This window comes from Podarcis muralis, chromosome 12 (assembly GCF_964188315.1).
Source record: "Podarcis muralis chromosome 12, rPodMur119.hap1.1, whole genome shotgun sequence".
Lineage (NCBI taxonomy): Eukaryota > Metazoa > Chordata > Lepidosauria > Squamata > Lacertidae > Podarcis > Podarcis muralis.
The window spans coordinates 47,781,158-47,799,387 of NC_135666.1; the positions used below are offsets into that span (position 1 = coordinate 47,781,158).

Sequence of the window (18,230 nt, forward strand, 5' to 3'; positions counted from 1 at the left end):
ACCATGTGTTCAAAATTTACTCATAATTGTAATCCCCACAAGCCTAGCAGCATCCGCAGTGACTTTCCATCGCCAACCTTTCCCCTCCTTACAATGGCTACTAGAGACCCTGTCTTTCCTTTCCCGTGTCCTCCTGGTTCTGTCCCTCCCCTCCCACTGAATTTCCAGTTAGGAGATGGGGCACAGACAGAAAACGAAGACAGATGTCACCAGAACAGCAACCCTGAAAGTGGGTTGGTGTGGGTATGCAAGTTAGAGCTATACCTCCCCCTGTGGAAAACAACCATCTAGGATCAAAACAACAATGCCATCCTGAGCCACTCTTTCATTTTTTCCTTCTCAGATTTATGTCCGAAGTACAGATTATGATCGAACCATTATGAGTGCTCAAGCCAATCTGGCCGGACTCTTTCCTCCTAAAGGAAACCAAATCTGGAACAAAGAGATCGCTTGGCAACCAATTCCAGTTCATACTGTGCCACGTTCAGAGGAAAGGGTAAGGAAACGTGTGGTATTTTTAACCTTTTCCACTCCCAGTTCAATGGAAACATGGCAACCTGAGAGGTGAATATTTCACTTAAATAGAGAGATAAATAGAGATAAGAGACAGAGAGAGAGAAGTCTTGGAGTTATGATACAGCGTTAGAGCTTCTATTTGCAAAAACCAGCTGTAAAGGTAAAGGGACCCCTGACCATTAGGTCCAGTCGTGACCGACTCTAGGGTTGCGGCGATCATCTCGCTTTATTGGCCGAGGGAGCCGGCGTACAGCTTCCGGGTCATGTGGCCAGCATGACTAAGCCGCTTCTGGCGAACCAGAGCAGCGCACGGAAACACCGTTTACCTTCCCGCCGGAGCGGTACCTATTTATCTACTTGCACTTTGACGTGCTTTCGAACTGCTAGGTTGGCAGGAGCTGGGACCAAACAACGGGAGCTCACCCCGTCACGGGGATTCGAACTGCCGACCTTCTGATCGGCAAGTCCTAGGCTCTGTGGCTTAACCCACAGCGCCACCCGCATCCCTCCAAGGGCCCATGGACCAAGGCCATGAGCATGGGGAAGGTAGTCTGTGACGGCACTTGGAGCTTATATGCACCAGCAGAAGTTACAGTGTGCATTAAAACCCCTGCTCGGAGGGGCACATTTGACCCTTGCTGCAGTCACACTCAGACTCTGAGTAGGGGAAATAAGAAAGTGAAGTTTATAGTAGGAAATATTTGTTGGATACCACCGATCCTAGGTGCAGCTGAGGTAAATGTACAAAGAACCATGCTTGCTCTTCCATCTCTGCAGTAGAGCGAGAAAGGAAAAATAACTCCTCTCAAAGGTGGGGTGAAGAAGGAGGAAGTGAGGTCAGCAGCCCTGAGAGTATCAGTCTGAAGAAAGGTCAGCACTGAAAGTCTAGCAAGCATGGAGGCTCTACTTTCTATCTCCATGCAAACCCACCAAGCCTTTAGCACAAGCCTCCCCTGACCAAGGCAACTTTTTGCAACTGAAAAAGTGGGAGTTGTAATCACACGCTAGTGACTGGTTGCTCTTCAAGCATCTTCCCACTAATAATCTGAATTTAGGATGGACGTATGTATTATACACAGGCAGATGACAATATGAGGAGGTCTTTTTAGCTGATATGTTTCGTTTCATTTCATTAGTTGTTGCATTATCCTGTTCACGCTCCATGTCCAAAGTTCGGTCAGCTTCTAAAGGAAACTTTTGGATCCGAAACAGTCCAGGAAAAACTGAAAAGTCAAATGGTAAGAAATGGAAAGGGAAAATCTTATGGCTGCAATCCATGCGAGTAAATCCCACTGAAATCAATGGTGCTTACTTCTGAGTAGACATACCTCAGAATGTGCTGCGAATGTCTGATAAGACAGCCAAATGCCTTTTGTTTCTTGATGTGACGTCTATTATAAACCGTTTTTCCTCATTATAAATTTGCTATTGTTTTGCTTACACGTCCTTTTAGCAGTTGTGCAAGTCAAACTGACTTCCTTGAGCTGCTTAAAACTGGAGATGAATCAACCATCCCCAAACGGACTCTCTTATCTCTCTGAAATTACAATATGTGCACTGTGCAGCTTTGAAATGTTTTATTTGTCATGTTCCTGCCTGCTTGTAAAATAAAGCGAGAATCAATTTTCCCAAAGGGGGCAATGAAAGAGGTCTGGGCGGATTGCCTTGTTGGCTGTGGGGAACAGGCCGTGGCGCTGCCAAGTTTGCAGGGGGCATGCACAAAATGCCCACTGGGGCCTCTCCTGCTCACTTTCTCTCTGCAGCACCCTCCACATTATGGAACTGGCAGGGCAAAACTCTGCCCCATTAAAAATGACAGTCACTGCAAGATCAGGCCCTACCATTCATTTGCACTTACTGGTTCATTAATCCTTCTGCTCTTTATCTTTCAGCCATTTCTAGGTAAATTAGCAGCTAGCCTGGGATACGATATGAAGGCTCTTCTGGATTTTAAGAGTCACAAACTCTGGAATGCATACGATGCTTTACTTGTTCAGGTAATTTCTAGTAAACCTATATGAAACTCGTTCATCCCCAGTTGCTGCTTTCCTGCATTCTGCCTCAGGGTCTTACTGCCCACTCGCTTGTGTTTCATTGCTGTGTTTGCTCAAACGGAACAAAGAGCAGGCAAATCCCCTCCCCTCCAGGCAAGCAGAGGGGAAAGCAGAAGTCTTTCCTTCTAATTCCTCTCCGTGCTCCTCGCAGGCAGCCAGAAAACATGCAGGAGAGAGAGAGCTGGCTTCGGTTTGGGGAAACTTTTGCCTTTCTTTCCTCCCTCCCGTTAAATCCCTCTCCTGCATTCTTAGCCAGCTGCTTCTCTGCACACCGCTCTCGTGCTCCTTGTCCCTTCTGTGTTTTTCCTTCCCTCCCCACTTAAAATGTAGTTAAAAAGCATGGATCCACATGGATCCTCAGGATCTTTGGATTGGGCCACCCCAAATTCACCATCAGATCACATAGCAGCCTGCCCCCCAAAAATCACACACCCACTGTTGCCTGGGGCTGCAATGGTGCAAAAATGTGCTTAAAAAGCATGGATCCACATGGATCCTCAGGATCTTTGGATTGGGTCATCCCAAATTCACCATCATATCACATAGCAGCCTGCCCCCCAAAAATCACCTACCCACTGTTGCCTGGGGCTGCAATGGTGCAAAAATGTGGTTAAAAAGCATGGATCCACATGGATCCTCAGGATCTTTGGATTGGGCCACCCCAATTTCACCATCAGATCACATAGCAGCCTGCCCCCCCAAAATCACCCACCCACTGTTGTCTGGGGCTGCAATGGTGCAAAAATGTGGTTAAAAAGCATGGATCCACATGGATCCTCAGGATCTTTGCATTGAGCTACCCCAAATTCACCATCAGATCACATGTCTGTGGCCACAGCATGAAGCACAAAAATGATACATCCACTGTTTCATTCAGAATTTTTTTCCTTGTTTTCCTCCTCTAAAAACGATGTGCGTGTTATGGTCAGGTGCGTGTTATAGAGCGAAAAATACGGTAATTTCTAGTAAACCTATATGAAACTCGTTCATCCCCAACAAAAAAGACCAAGGGGTTTAGGACGAGGTCAGGTGGCACATGACAGATAAAAGCCACACTTGTGGCAAGGTCATTAACGATCCTGCTTCCAATATCATTTGTGCTGGAGGCTGTTGTAACCATAGTAGCAGAAGCTGCAGTGGTCCAAGTTACTGTTTACATCGAGGATGAGGAACCATTTTCAGCTTCAGGGACACATTTCCATCTAGGAAACCTTCCAAGGTAGGACCACGTATCAGTGGTGGTTTTAGGGGGCAAGGTTGTGTAGAGCTATAAATGTACATTTCACCTTTGTGCGGTTCTCAACCTGTGGGTCCCCAGATGTTGTTGGACTACAACTCCCATCATCCCTGAGCTCTGGCCTTGCTAGCTAGGGGTGATGGGAGTTGTAGTTCAACAACATCTGGGGACCCACAGGTTGAGAAAGGCTGGTACACACACACCTCTCTATGCGCCATATAAGAGACATTATTAGAAATCAAAGACACATTTCAGCCAAGCTAAAACACCCCTTTAGTTAGGCAGAGGCCTATTCTCCCCCCACAAAAAGGGGAACTTCTAGACTGAGTTCATCAACCCAGTTGGGACTGTGTGTTTTTTTTCTTTAACTGCCATAGACATGGGGCTGGGAGAGGAGACCTCAAAAACCTATGTAGTCTAATTCTAATCCTACAATTGTGGAAATTTATTTAGACCAAATCCCCTCTCATTGTAATATGGTTTTATTGGCTGGCTGTGAGCCATTTTGTGTGGGCCCCAATGTGGCATGGAATGGGTTTTCCTATACAGTGGTGCCCCGCAAGATGAATGCCTCGCAAGATGGAAAACCCGCTAGACGAAAGGGTTTTCCGTTTTGGAGGTGCTTCGCAAAACGAATTTCCTATGGGCTTGCTTCACAAGACGAAAATGTCTTGCGAGTTCCTGCAGGGTTTTTTTCCTTCCCCCCCCCTTTTTCCCAAGCCGCTAAGCCGCTTATCAGCTGATCCGCTATGCCGCTAAGCTGCTTAACAGCTGATCCGCTAAACCGCTTAACAGCTGATCGCTAAGCCGCTTAACAGCTGATCCGCTAAGCCGCTAAACAGCTGATCACTAAGCTGCTTATCAGCTGATCCGCTAAGCCGCTTAACAGCTGATCCGCTAAGCCACTAAGCCGCTTATCAGCTGATCCGCTAAGCCGCTAAACCGCTTATCAGCTGATCCGCTAAGCCGCTAATGGGCTTGCTTCGCAAGACGAAAAAACCGCAAGACGAAGAGACTCGCGGAACGGATTCTTTTCGTCTTGCGAGGCACCACTGTATAGAAACATGAAGATCTGTGAAACAACAGAACAGATGAGAGTGAGAGAGCAAAGGCATGGCTGACAGATGAATCACCACCCGCTTTTATTTCTTTTCAACTGTAGAAAAAACATAAGCAGTCATTACCAGCCTGGGCTACTGACGAAGTAATGGCCAATTTGGAAGATCTTTTGGCATTTTCCTTAAATGCAATGTTTGGGATACACGAAAGAGAAAAGAAATCACGACTACAAGGAGGTACGAAAAAGCAAAACAAAGCCCACATCTTTCTATATGGCATGCATATTATCTAAAGCAGGAACAACTAACTTATCTTGGTTCAAGGGCTGCTTTGAAGGCTGGACACTCAGAGAGACCAAGTGCTGCATTCCTCATGTGTAGACACAAAGGCTGGATCTAGACTCATTAAAGAAACATTTCAGGAAAACACATTATAAAGCTTATAGTGGGAAGTCATGTTGCCAAAGGGTCCAACTCTACAGCGCCAACTGGTGTCCCAATGTTATAGCACATTTAAAACACTTCCTTCCTTCCTTTGCTAATGTAGCTGAGTCCGAAGTCACATTCCTATGTGTATATAGACCAACTCAGCACCCATATTGTATACCCGTCAACTGTCCCAATTGAATTGGGAGTATTACTAAGAATGTTAGAACTTCTCTGCCCCAGCTGGAAAAAAAGTCTTTGCCAATTTACTTTAACAATTGGTTAAAGATAAAAGAGCTTCTTGGTTTCACCAGCATCTGTATTCCTTTCCATCACCATTAAGGTCTCCTTGTGAAAGATATTTTGAATAAGATGACAGAGGCTACTGAGTCCACTGATGGAAGAAAAATGTTAATGTATTCAGCCGTAAGTATGAACATTTTAAATTGACCAAACCTTCTGTAGCTCGCATTCTCCTGCTACTTTTTGGCTCCTCTCTTTAAGCAGGCTATTTGGAAATGCGATTTGTCTACTCAAGTAACATTATGCACATCACATCTTTTAAAAACAGGGTTGAAAAACAGAGTGTCACTTTTTACTTTGAAGGGGAAACAGTTATGCTCTTGATGAGTCGCTCTACCCTCCTGGTCTGGATTGGGCCACATTCTGTACATTATCTTTGGGGGGCTGTAGGGAGAGATTTGGGTAGGAAAACTGCATAGCCCTCCAGCCCAAATCAGGGTCCCAACACAGCTCATGTTCCTGCAAAATAAAAGTAATTACACAGAGAAAGAGGTGATTGACATAAGGTTTCATTGATACTGAAGGTAGCCTCAGAGCTACAAATGTGAAGAAACTACATGTTAAAATACTAAATTAGCTGACTGTCTGGAACTAGCCTGAGGTCTTACAACCCCATTTTGTTGCACATTTCATTCCCTTTGGTGCCTGCTTGGATTATTTGCAAGCATGTTCCCTTTGCAATATTACATGTCCTAGAGACCATAAGGAGGCCCTTGTCTAAAATGGCATCTTTGAAACTAGCAGAGTCTGAGATAAGAACTCTCTTTCTATACATTCATATATACACATATGTGTGTTGTTGTTTAGTTGTTTAGTCGTGTCCGACTCTTCGTGACCCCATGGACCAGAGCACGCCAGGCACTCCCGTCTTCCACTGCCTCCCTCAGTTTAGTCAAACTCATGCTGGTAGCTTCGAGAACACTGTCCAACCATCTCGTCCTCTGTCACCCCCTTCTCCTTGTGCCCCCCATCTTTCCCAACATCAGGGTCTTTTCCAGGGAGTCTTCTCTTCTCATGAGGTGGCCAAAATATTGAAGCCTCAGCTTCAGGATCTGTCCCTCCAGTGAGCATTCAGGGCTGATTTCCTTAAGAATGGATAGGTTTGATCTTCTTGCAGTCCATGGGACTCTCAAGAGTCTCCTCTAGCACCATAATTCAAAAGCTTCAATTATTCGGCGATCAGCCTTCTTTATGGTTCAGCTCTCACTTCCATACATCACTACACATATACACACATACACATATGTACACACCCCAAACTTCTGTCATAAAAGTTATAAGAAATTCTTTTTTCTTCCTTTTATAGCATGATACCACAATAGTTGCTCTCCAAGTAGCACTCAATATTTTCAACGTAAAGCTACCGCCATACGCCGCCTGCCTATTTTTTGAGCTATATAAAGAAGACAGTGGGTAAATATGAACTCATATATTCAATAATTACCAGTGACTTATTGGGTAAGCATCTGCAAATTCACTCATCTTCTCAAACACAGTATTTCTTCTCACAATTCCTGCACTGCTGAAATGGGTCAAAAATCAGTTGCGTTCCCTCTGCGTTTGAGCTTGACGTCTGGCTGTTCAAAATGCTATTGAAAAATTATTTCATAGCTGAGTGGCTGAGGTGTGCATACCTTTGAAAGACAGAAAGGGGTTGAAATGGTTGAGTCACACTTTGTGCCAAATCTACAATATTGATCATTGATGCATTGCTGAGAAACCCCAATTAAATCATAATTACTTGAAACAGAAGGTTGGAACTGGGCAACAATGAAAAGGTGTCATGGGCCTCCCAAATGAAAGATTGAGAGATGCTCAAGAGAGGTTGTCTACCCTTTTTCCTAACTTTTCTCGATTATTAAAGAAAAACAAGACTAAATTCCACAAAATATCCAATTTCATGAAAGGATTTCTTAAGCCACATCCAAAACAATAGTGCAATTCTAGTCACACTTAATGGGTCATAAGCCCCACTGGGACTCACCTCTGACACAACATGTGTATGATTATGCCTCAACGCACTTAATAGAGAAGAATCCCAACTGAACACAATGAAATTTAATTCTAAGCAACTATGCCCATAATTGCACTGCCTGAAGGCAGAATTCAACAAGGGCTGCCTGTAGGAATGAAATCCTTTGCAGGCTTAATTCAGAATAAACCCCATTGATATCTGTGGGACATATTTCTAAATATATATGCATGAAATAAACTGAACAACCAGATGGCTTGCGACAAAGGGTTGGTTTTGCTTCTTTAAGTAAATCCCATCAAGATGATTAGCATTCAGTCGAGAAAATCAGCAACTTGTCTTGAGCCTTCCGTGGTTAGCAATACAGAAGTCCACCCATCTTATCAGAAGAGTTTTCAAAGCAATTCTTATGAAATGGAAGTGAGGCCTGGGTGATATATGGCTGCATCTTGTAGAAATGACTTCTTCTTTCTTTGGCGATCACTCATAGCCGAGTAAGATTGTCTTACATAAACACGGTTTTAACAATGAATCCACAAGTGACTGTGGAGGTCAATTCTGGATCCACATGTCCTTCCACAGTGGGGACATTGGTTTCCAGGCGGGAATTGATCACGGTGTGGATTTGCCAAGCCTGCCTTCCTCCTAGCATGTTTCTCCCTTGCGTCCTGAGTTCAAGCGTCTTCAAAGCCCACGACACCTTTGGTAAAGGCTGTTCTCCAACTGGAGCGCTTGCAGGCCAGTGTTTCCCAGTTGTCAGTGTCAATACTACATTTTTTAAGATTTGCCTTGAGACAGTCTTCAAACCTCGTTTGTTGGCCACCAGCATTACACTTTCCATTTTTAAGTTCAGAATAGAGTAGTTGCTTTGGAAGACGATCATCAGGCATCCGCACAACATAATGCTCTTAATGACCTACATTTCTTCTTTTCAGTAAGTTCACCATTGAGATGCACTATCGGGCCAAACAAAATCTTCCACCCCAACCTCTTGTTTTGCCGGGCTGTGAAGCGGCTTGCCCCTTGCAGAAGTTTAAAGAACTGGTTTCTCCTGTCATACCAGAGGACTGGCAAGCAGAATGTAATAGTTAATGTAGGATGGCATCACAAATGAGAGGTAAGATAGATAGCAGGGTTGATACCAACACATCTAAAACCGATGCATCAACATTCAGTTTCTCAGCTTGACCTTCCTCACAACACCCCTATGAGGTAGATGAGGATGAATGGCCCAAGGTCAAACAGTGCACTTCATGAGGCTACCTTTGACCGTAACTCGGAAACTGCAACTAATCCCGAATGTGGCAGCTAAATTGGTGTCTGGGAGCGGCCGCAGGGACCATATAACACCAATCCTGAAAGACCTGCATTGGCTTCCAGTATGTTTCCGAGCACAATTCAAAGTGTTGGTGCTGATCTTTAAAGCCCTAAACGGCCTTGGCCCAGTATACCTGAAGGAGTGTCTCCACCGCCATTGTTCACTAAGGTCCAGCTCTAAGGGCCTTCTGGCAGTTCCCTCACTGCAAGAAGTGAGGTTACAGGGAACCAGACAGAGGGCCTTCTCAGTAGTGGCGCCTGCCCTGTGGAACGCCCTCCCATCAGATGTCAAGGAAATAAGCATCTATCTGACTTTGAGAAGAGACGTTAAGGCAACCTTGTATAGGGAAGTTTTTAGCATATGATGGCCTCCTATGTTTTTATATTTGGGGAGGAAGCCCAGGACAACCAAGTCAGATGAACGGGGTACAAATATTATTATTATACAGGTACACATATGTATATATAACTTGTAATAACTATATGTGTATTTCCCAAAAAATATATTTCTAAATGATGGCAGTGTTGTTGGCCTTTTGACATGTTGCTATTGTCTCTCGTCTTCTACCAGGGTGAAAAGTAAAATCAAAGAAAAGGCAAATGAGGAAATTAACATCCCCAGGAAGGAAAGCGGACAGCAAATAAGTTGTAGGACACCAGAAACACTGCGTGACTGTTGATGCTTCCGTGTGATTCTCATTATTAGGATTTTCATCTTCTCAGAAATTATTATGATCAAATAAATATCAAGCAAACAGATTCAAAAATTGACTTGAAAAACCCTGCCGTCTGCTGCATCATTTACAAATTAACGTGTGTCTATATACTAAATCTAATGATTGGGGGGGGTGATGGCTTGTGAATGCTCTCTGCAAGAAATGCCTCTGCTCACTCAGAGATACATATATACATCCTTTATTTTACATATGTACAAGCAGCACACATAATCAAGCATCCGAATCCTCTGGGTCAGATTTTCGGAGTGACTTACGTCCGCCCCTTTTCCAGCAGAAGAGGCGAGGCATTCTCATGTGATGTCTCTGCCCCCTCCTCTTTTAACACTCTCCTTTCCTGAGCAGATGGAACCGGCACTGCTTCGCTGTCCGTGCCAGAGCTTCCTGTGCGGTCTTGAGGCTCTGCTCCAACATCTGAGAGCCTTCCCTCCTCCTGAGTTTCCCTCCTTTCCTCCAATGGCACTTCCTGCCCCCCTTCCTCTACTTGTCTCTCCTCCTCCCCTGCGTTCTCTGTCAATACCATGACATCACACCCCCCCCCTTCTAAGACCCCCCTCATCCGTGTCACTCTCGCTTTCTTCTGAGGATTGAAAACCGAAGAAGTCTTCCTCTTCCTCATCAGTTTGCTCAAATATTTCTCTTAATTGCCAATCGTGGGGTCTAGGTTTATGGGGGTATCATGTATGGAAACACCTTTGCAGTTCTGGCGCGTGAATAGATTCTGCCAGTTCCCAGGAGTTCTCAGTTTTAGGACAACCCTCCCACGCCACCAGGTATTGCAACCTATTTCTATACCACCTAGAATCCAGAATTTCTTCAATCTCTTCCTCCACCCCATTCTCTACCACTGTTGGAGATGGAGGAGTTTCCCTTGCCTCCTGTTGATACCTGTGTGCTGGATTGTATGGTGATAGTAAAGATCTGTGAAACACAGGGTGTATTTTCATGTTCTCTGGTAAGCGGAGCCGGAAGGACACTGGATTAATCTGCTCTATTACTTCGAATGGTCCCAGCTTCCGAGGTTCCAGCTTTTTACATCTACCCTTAAAAGTTAACCCCTTGGACAATAACCAAACCTTGTCTCCCACTTGTATCCTCTCTCCCTCTCTCCTTCTGGCATCCGCCGTTCTCTTGTATTCTAACTTTGTTCTTTCTAAGTCCTCCTTCAGCATCCTATGTAGGAATTCCATTTCCTCTACAAACTCTTCTGTTGCAGGCACCAACAACCTTTCTTCCCTCCCAGGGAATGCTCGGGGATGCCTCCAATAGTTAGCCATGCATGGCGACACCCCTGTAGAGGTGTGCACTGCATTATTATATGCAAATTCAGCCAAACTTAATTTCTCAGCCCAGTCATTTTGTTGGTGACTTAACGTAACATCTCAAGTATTGCTGTAATATAGCATTCACCCTCTCTGACTGTCCATTCGTTTGGGGATGTCTGGCTGAGGTGAAATTTACTTCCACCTCCAATAACTGCATTAACTTCCTCCAGAAGCATGAAGTAAATTGATCTCCTCTATCTGTTATTAGTCTAGAAGCTATTCCATGCAACCTGAATATGTTGTCTATAAACAGTTTGGCTGTTTCCTGTGCCGAGGGCATCTTGGTACAGGGTATAAAGTGTGCCATCTTTGTCAACATGTCCACTACTACTAGAATCACTGTCTTCCTCTGAGACACCGGCAAGTCTGTGATAAAATCCATAGAGACCATCTCCCAAGGTCTATCAGGTGTGGGTAATATCAGCCTTATTACGCCCAAAATGCCCCGCTGTCGGATTGTCATGATGTTGCCTGAGAATTCTTGCTCTCAATCCCCCACGTTCTCCTCCTCCTCCCCTGCGTTCTCCGTCAATACCATTGGGGGGGGGGGGGGAGTTGGTAACAAAAGCCTGGGGAGAGAGCAGGAATTGATTTTGCAACCTTATTGACAATATTTTAAAAATACTGTTGTTTTTTTTAAAAAAAGTTCAAATGTGCAACTGAGCTTCATATTCTTTTTTTAGAGTAGCTCCAGGAGCTTTTAGGGGGCTACTGCGCCCTGTTGCACCCCCTTTCCACCCGAAATAGCTGGGATTCTTCAGCCACGAAGAATCCCTCGCTTGCGACGAGATCGCGCTCCACCGGAAGTCCTCTCTTCAAATATCATTCTTATATAACTGTGAAAGTGAGCACTTGTACAGTTCCCATTCATTTCAATGGGTGTTAGGACTTTTGAAGTCCCTGCTCCCATACAAGGTGTACAAGTTTTCTAGCCCCCTCCTCCCTGTTGCCAAATAAGATGAAAAAGAAACATAGGAATGTTTTGTCCTGCAAACCATTTGCCTTCCTACTCAGCTGAAACTGACAGGTGTTCCATCAACATCAGTGTCACCTTGTCCTTTAGATTTGTATTTTGCTTAATGCTGGTAACCTTGAACTTGTCTGTGTCTTTAACCTGTATTTTCCAAATTATTGACACCCTTAAATTTATTAATGTTGTCAAAGCATTTCGACTCTGTTGTGTTATGGTAAATAATACAAATCATTCAGATTCTATATTCCCAAAGTCAACGATGACATAGCTATTAAGGATGTCCTTTCCTTCTCTGTTAGCTTTTGTTTATGTGACTGTTTCTTCCCTTTCACCTCCCTTTACAGTTCTCAAACAGTAGATATATATCTACATATCTATATCTTTATCTATATATATAAACACACACACACACAATCTGTACATTTACCTGTAATGGGTTAAACAATGAAAGGGCAGTTAATCATGTTAAAATCTACAACTGCTCATCAAATCATATTGTGCTCTATAAATAATTTCCCAAATTCTTCTGAAACAGTGGTTATCAGGCCAAAATAAATGGCTGCAAGCAAAGCACTATATACAAATGTATATAGTGAATGGTTATTCCAAATCATTCCAAACTGATGAAACAGATTGTAAAAAAAACCCCACATGTTAATCACTAGATGTCATTATTTAAAATATCAAACTAAGGTCAAATGAAGATGTTCCCACAGAACTTTACTCCAGAATTTCCACTTTCCCCCCACTCGTGTTTTATAGGGAAGGTATATGACATTAAAGGGAGTGGGTAGCGCTGTGGTCTAAACCACTGAGTCTCTTGGGCCTGCTGATCAGAAGGTTGGCGGTTCGAATCCCCTGATGGGGTGAGCTCCCATTGCTCTGTCCCAGCTCTTGCCAACCTAGCAGTTTGAAAGCACACTAGTGCAAGTAGATAAACAGGTACCCCTGCAGCGGGAAGGTAAATGGTGTTTCCGTGCGCTCTGGTTTCCACCACAGTGTCCCGTTGTGCCAGAAGTGGTTTAGTCCTGCTGGCCACATGACCACAAAGCTGTCTATGGACAAACACCGGCTCCCTCGGCCTGAAAGCGAGATGAGTGCCACACCCCATAGTCGCCTTTGACTGGACTTAACTGTCCAGGGGTCCCTTTACCTACACAACATTGTTCTTCTGTGTTCCTATGGTTTCTTCCTAGAACTTGCCCAACCTGATTTTTGGGGAAAGGGGGAATACAACCAAACAGTATCATGATCTCCGCAGGTGTAGATCATTTGGCACGGCGGTTCTGCCTTTCTGAAGGGGCGTAGCTTTGACGCATGCACCTTAATCCAAACAAGTCAAAGCTGCTCCAGTTCAAGAGAACATATCTGAGAACATATTTGCTGTGGCAAAGTCAGTCAGAGGTATTAGTGTTTACATGGTGGCAGCAGAATACCAGTAGTTGGGAGAATGTTTGAGGTACCAGAAACCTGGAACTGGGGACTCTATAAGGCAAATAGGGTTTGAGAGAACCTTTGCCAAGCAAAAGGAGATTGGTGATTTGAATTAAAGTACCCTCTTGCTCCTAAAGTAATGGACTTGGTATGGGGAAGGTGCCTGGTTGTCAGGAGCTTTCAGGGGGAGGCAAGCCTTGCCCTCACCTGCATGACATCAGGTGTAGGGCGAGTGGCTATGGTTTGCCCAAAACAGCTTCATGGGCCAAATGGGAAAGTCTGATGGGCTGAGAATAAATAACTAACCCTGCCAAAACAACAACAGCAACTCACAACAATTCTAATGGTTTGTCCTGGTGGCTTTGTCAAAATCAGTGTCAACCTGTCCTTTTTTAATGCATATTTTTTCATAATACTGATAGCCTTGAACTTGTTAATGTCTTTCACCTGCATTTTCCAATTTACTGACAGCCTTCAACTTTTTGAGGTTGTAAAAGCATTTTGGCTCTGATGTGCAAATAATTCAGATTCTATTTTCCTGAATTCGGTAGTGGCACAACAACTATTAAAGATGCCCTTTCCTTCTCTCTGGCTTTTATTTATGTGGATGTTGCCACCCTTACACCTCCCTTTAGATTTCTCAAACAGAAGTCATTTATATAGGTGGATTTTGCAGCAGGTAATTGCGTTAAAATCTTCAACTGGTCATCAAATTGCATTGCACTCTATAAACAACTTCTGAAAAAGTGGTATCAATATATCCATATTGAAAAATATTCCTGAAGGACTCAAGGAGTTGCTACTGTTTTTCCAGCAATAGAATTTGCAGGGAAGGAATCTGCATACTTGTATACTTCTGAATTCAGACACTTCTGGATTTTACTAATTACAGAAACCAATAAGTTTATCCTATCAAAAAACAATTCTGATCTTTTCATGATTAACCTGGGTGTGGGGTATTTACTATGGAGGATAACAGGACCCCTTTGGGCCATAATGAATAACCCCAGTGAAGCATGTAGAACAAATGTACATATTGATTGGGTGTGCACAAATATCTAAACTGATGAAACTGTGAAAAAGAACTTACTCACTAGATGTCACTCTACTCCTTCAAATCTCAGATTGTGGTTAAGTCAGCCAGGGATGTTTTTCACTGTAAGTCAGAATCTCCACTCAAATAAACAAGGAATATTCGGTGTTATGTTGGAGGGGATGCCAGGAAACAGGGAATTATGTTCACATGTGGTGGAAATTAAGGATCAGGTAAATTAATTTCAGTAGGTCTGAGTAGCATTTGTGACACGGGTGGCGCTGTGGGTTAAACTACAGAGCCTAGGACTTGCCGATCAGAAGGTTGGCGGTTCAAATCCCCACGACGGGGTGAGCTCCCGTTGTTTGGTCCCTGCTCCTGCCAACCTAGCATTTTGAAATCACGTCAAAGTGCAAATAGATAAATAGGTACCGCTCTGGTGGGAAGGTAAAAGGCGTTTCTGTGCGCTGCTCTGGTTTTCCAGAAGCAGCTTAGTCATGCTGGCCACATGACCCGGAAGCTGTACGTCGGCTCCCTTGGCCAATAAAGCGAGATGAGCGCCGCAACCCCAGAGTCGGCCACGACTGGACCTAATGGTCAGGGGTCCCTTTACCTTTACCTTACCTGAGTAGCATTTAGTTGAATGTCACCCATAGAATCTTACCTTAAAGATAACCAAATTTATTATGGCATAAGAAGAGACTACGGTCCATTTATTTAGATGCATCTTTTTTGGGGGGTGGTGTGTATACACACACGCACACACGCACACACATGGCTTGTGGAGATAAGGAGCAAACTTAGTGAGAGGACTTTGGTATAACAGTTGGTTCTGTGGCCGGCCCTACCATTGGGCAGAATAAAGCAACCAGCTCAGCCAACAGTTATGATGAGTGGGGTGTGATGGTGAAGTGGGCAAGGGCTATGAGGAACTTAAAGAACGTTTTTCTCACTTGCCTTTATATTTTTAACTATATACTCCTCAGATTTGTTGGGCAAGGCTCCCACCTTTGACATGAAGCATTCTTGCTTCTTCTCCTCTCCTTGAAACCTTGAACCTAGGAAGAGCCTGTGTACGTTACTGCTGTACATTACTTTAACAAGGGCAAACGCGCTCAGTGGGAGAGGTGAGGGAAAGAGCAGCCACCATTATGGGCAACTAACTCGTTACCTCAGAAAGTTTAGATATGTCCAATGTTACCTTTCGGTAAGGCCCTGAACCTTTAAGTGCAGGTTGGTAGTGAGGCTTCCTTTAAACTTTCAAAATGGGTTATGAATTTCCTCAGCACTGTAAGTTCCCCACTTTTTTTTTGGTTGATACCTTTTTTGTTATAAAGGGCTCTAAATTTTAGTTCCTGAGCATGACAACTTCTGAGAAAACTGCTGTGGAGCTGAGGTAAATGTGAAAATGTTGTTTCTGCTCCTGTCAGCATGAAGCTCAAGCTTCAGGAGGCCACATCTCAAAAGACATTTCTGTGGAAAGATTGTGCTATATGTTATTAATTTCACGATACTTCTGTAAATGATATCATTTTTGTGAAATTCATATTGATGTACTGATATTCATGTTATTTACCTCTGTATAAAACCTTTGCTGTGAGTCCCTCCGGAGACCTTTGCTAAACAAACTAAATAAATTAAATAGTTACATCTGTATGCCAAGCCTTTCTGAGGTAAAATGGTGCAGCTACACATCACAAAAAATCCTGTTGCCCTAGAGTTTGCTATTCATATGTGAAAGCACCCCCATTTTGTTCTTATTTTCAGTTATTGAACATGTGTCTACGGAATCTTAATTAATGGAAAAGATTATGGCAGCGTGTCCTTTCCTTAGAGCCATGAAATATAATTTCCATTTCCCTCAAACAACCAGGTACACTCGGTTCCTCTCTTGCAAATCTTAGATGGCAGAGAGATATTTCTAGATTTGTCTGGCAGGGCAAGAAGCCTAGAATAAAATTTAAAATATTAACAGATGCAAAGGAAAGAGGTGGATTTGCCCTGCCAGACCTTAAACTTTATTATGAATCAGCAGCTTTCTGCTGGTTGAAAGAATGGCTACTCCTTGAAAACACAGACATTTTGGATCTGGAAGGTTTTAATAATGTATTTGGATGGCATGCATATCTGTGGTATGATAAGGTCAAAGCACATAAAGCATTTAAAAACCATATTGTCAGGAAAGCACTGTTTAATGTTTGGACAAGATATAAGGATTTGCTTGAAAATAAAACCCAAAGGTGGTTGTCACCGATGGAAGCGAAAGCTCAGAAAAAAACTTAATATGGAGGCCAAATGGCCGAAATATGGGGAAATTTTGGAACAAGTGGGAGACAAACTGAAATTGCAGAGTTATGAAAAACTAAAAAACAAAGTGCGAGACTGGCTTCATTATTATCAAATAATGGAGGCATACAATTCGGATAAGAAAATTGGATTCCAGGTGGAAAAATCAAAATTGGAAACAGAACTGTTAGATCCCAAAACTAAGACTTTGTCAAGAATGTATAACTTGCTGTTGAAATGGAATACTCAGGATGAAACGGTGAAATCTGCTATGATTAAATGGGCACAAGATGTTGGACACAATATTATGTTTGCTGACTGGGAACAGTTATGGACCACAGGTATGAAGTTTACGGCATGTAATGCCTTAAGAGAGAATATTATGAAAATGGTATACAGGTGGTACATGACACCAGTCAAGCTTGCAAAAATCTATCATTTGCCCGATAACAAGTGTTGGAAAAGTAAAGAAACTGAAGGTACATTCTTTCACCTTTGGTGGATGTGTCCAAGGATTAAGGCTTTCTGGGAGATGATATATAACGAAATGAAAACGGTATTTAAATATACCTTTCTGAAGAAACCAGAGGCCTTCCTCCTGGGCATTGTCGGCCAATTGGTGCCAAAGAAGGATAGAACTTTCTTTATGTATGCCACGACAGCAGCAAGAATACTTATCGCAAAGTATTGGAAGACACAAGATCTACCCACCCTGGAAGAATGGCAGATGAAGGTGATGGATTACATGGAACTGGCAGAAATGACCGGCAGAATCCGAGACCAGGGAGAAGAGTCGGTGGAAGAAGATTGGAAGAAATTTAAAGACTACCTACAGAAATATTGTAAAATTAATGAATATTAGAATGATGTTGGATGAAAAGTTATGTGGTTTTTAGCTATAACGCTATAAGGAGTATGAAAAAAATGGACTATTAACAGACAAAAACTTAACGTTACATTATTTTAAGATTAAAGATTAGGATAAATAAAGAGGGGAAGGATTTGCTGAACCAACAAATTGAACTGGAATACAAAAAGGGAAGTGTGAGGAGGTCTGGGAAATAAGCAAATGAAAGAAAGTGATGGAAAGATGGAATTGTTTTTTATCTATTTTTATGTTGTATTTTTCTTTTTTCTTTTTTCATTTTGTAAAACTCTAATAAATATTTTTTTTAAAAAAAAACAACCATAATGGATGCCTATGATGTCTGTGTCCAATTTCTGCTAAGGGCAAATGTTACTATGGTCCATTGGCGGTTGGGTCTGTTTCTACAATATTATGTACCTCAGCTTTTAAACATTCTCTTCTTCAATGAACACTTAATCTATGGAGTTACAGATAGGTAGCCGTGTTGGTCTGCCATAGTCAAAACAAAAAAAAAATTCCTTCCAGTAGCACCTTAAAGACCAACTAAGTTAGTTCTTGGTATGAGCTTTCGTGTTTCGGGTGTATCTGAAGAAGTGTGCATGCACACGAAAGCTCATACCAAGAACTAACTTAGTTGGTCTTTAAGGTGCTACTGGAAAGAATTTTTTTTTGTTTTAATCTATGGAGATAATGG

The 18,230-nt window shown here is 43.0% G+C and overlaps 1 protein-coding gene across 4 annotated transcripts in view; it reads left to right on the top strand.

The window, feature by feature from the left end:
- Window positions 1-18,230, top strand: part of LOC114607637 (lysosomal acid phosphatase-like) — a 39,195-nt gene that overhangs the window by 8,959 nt on the left and 12,006 nt on the right. For 3 of the 4 annotated variants that reach the window (XM_028751016.2, XM_028751018.2, XM_028751022.2), the window contains exons 4-11: window positions 344-496; window positions 1,653-1,754; window positions 2,409-2,513; window positions 4,970-5,102; window positions 5,635-5,717; window positions 6,901-7,007; window positions 8,502-8,683; window positions 9,455-9,630. In XM_028751016.2, coding sequence (XP_028606849.2) covers window positions 344-496; window positions 1,653-1,754; window positions 2,409-2,513; window positions 4,970-5,102; window positions 5,635-5,717; window positions 6,901-7,007; window positions 8,502-8,658 — 840 coding nt within the window. In that variant the 3' untranslated portion in view covers window positions 8,659-8,683; window positions 9,455-9,630. Of the gene's footprint in view, window positions 1-343; window positions 497-1,652; window positions 1,755-2,408; window positions 2,514-4,969; window positions 5,103-5,634; window positions 5,718-6,900; window positions 7,008-8,501; window positions 8,684-9,454; window positions 9,631-18,230 lie in introns of those variants that run through there. The other variant, XM_077916382.1, reaches the window with a different exon arrangement.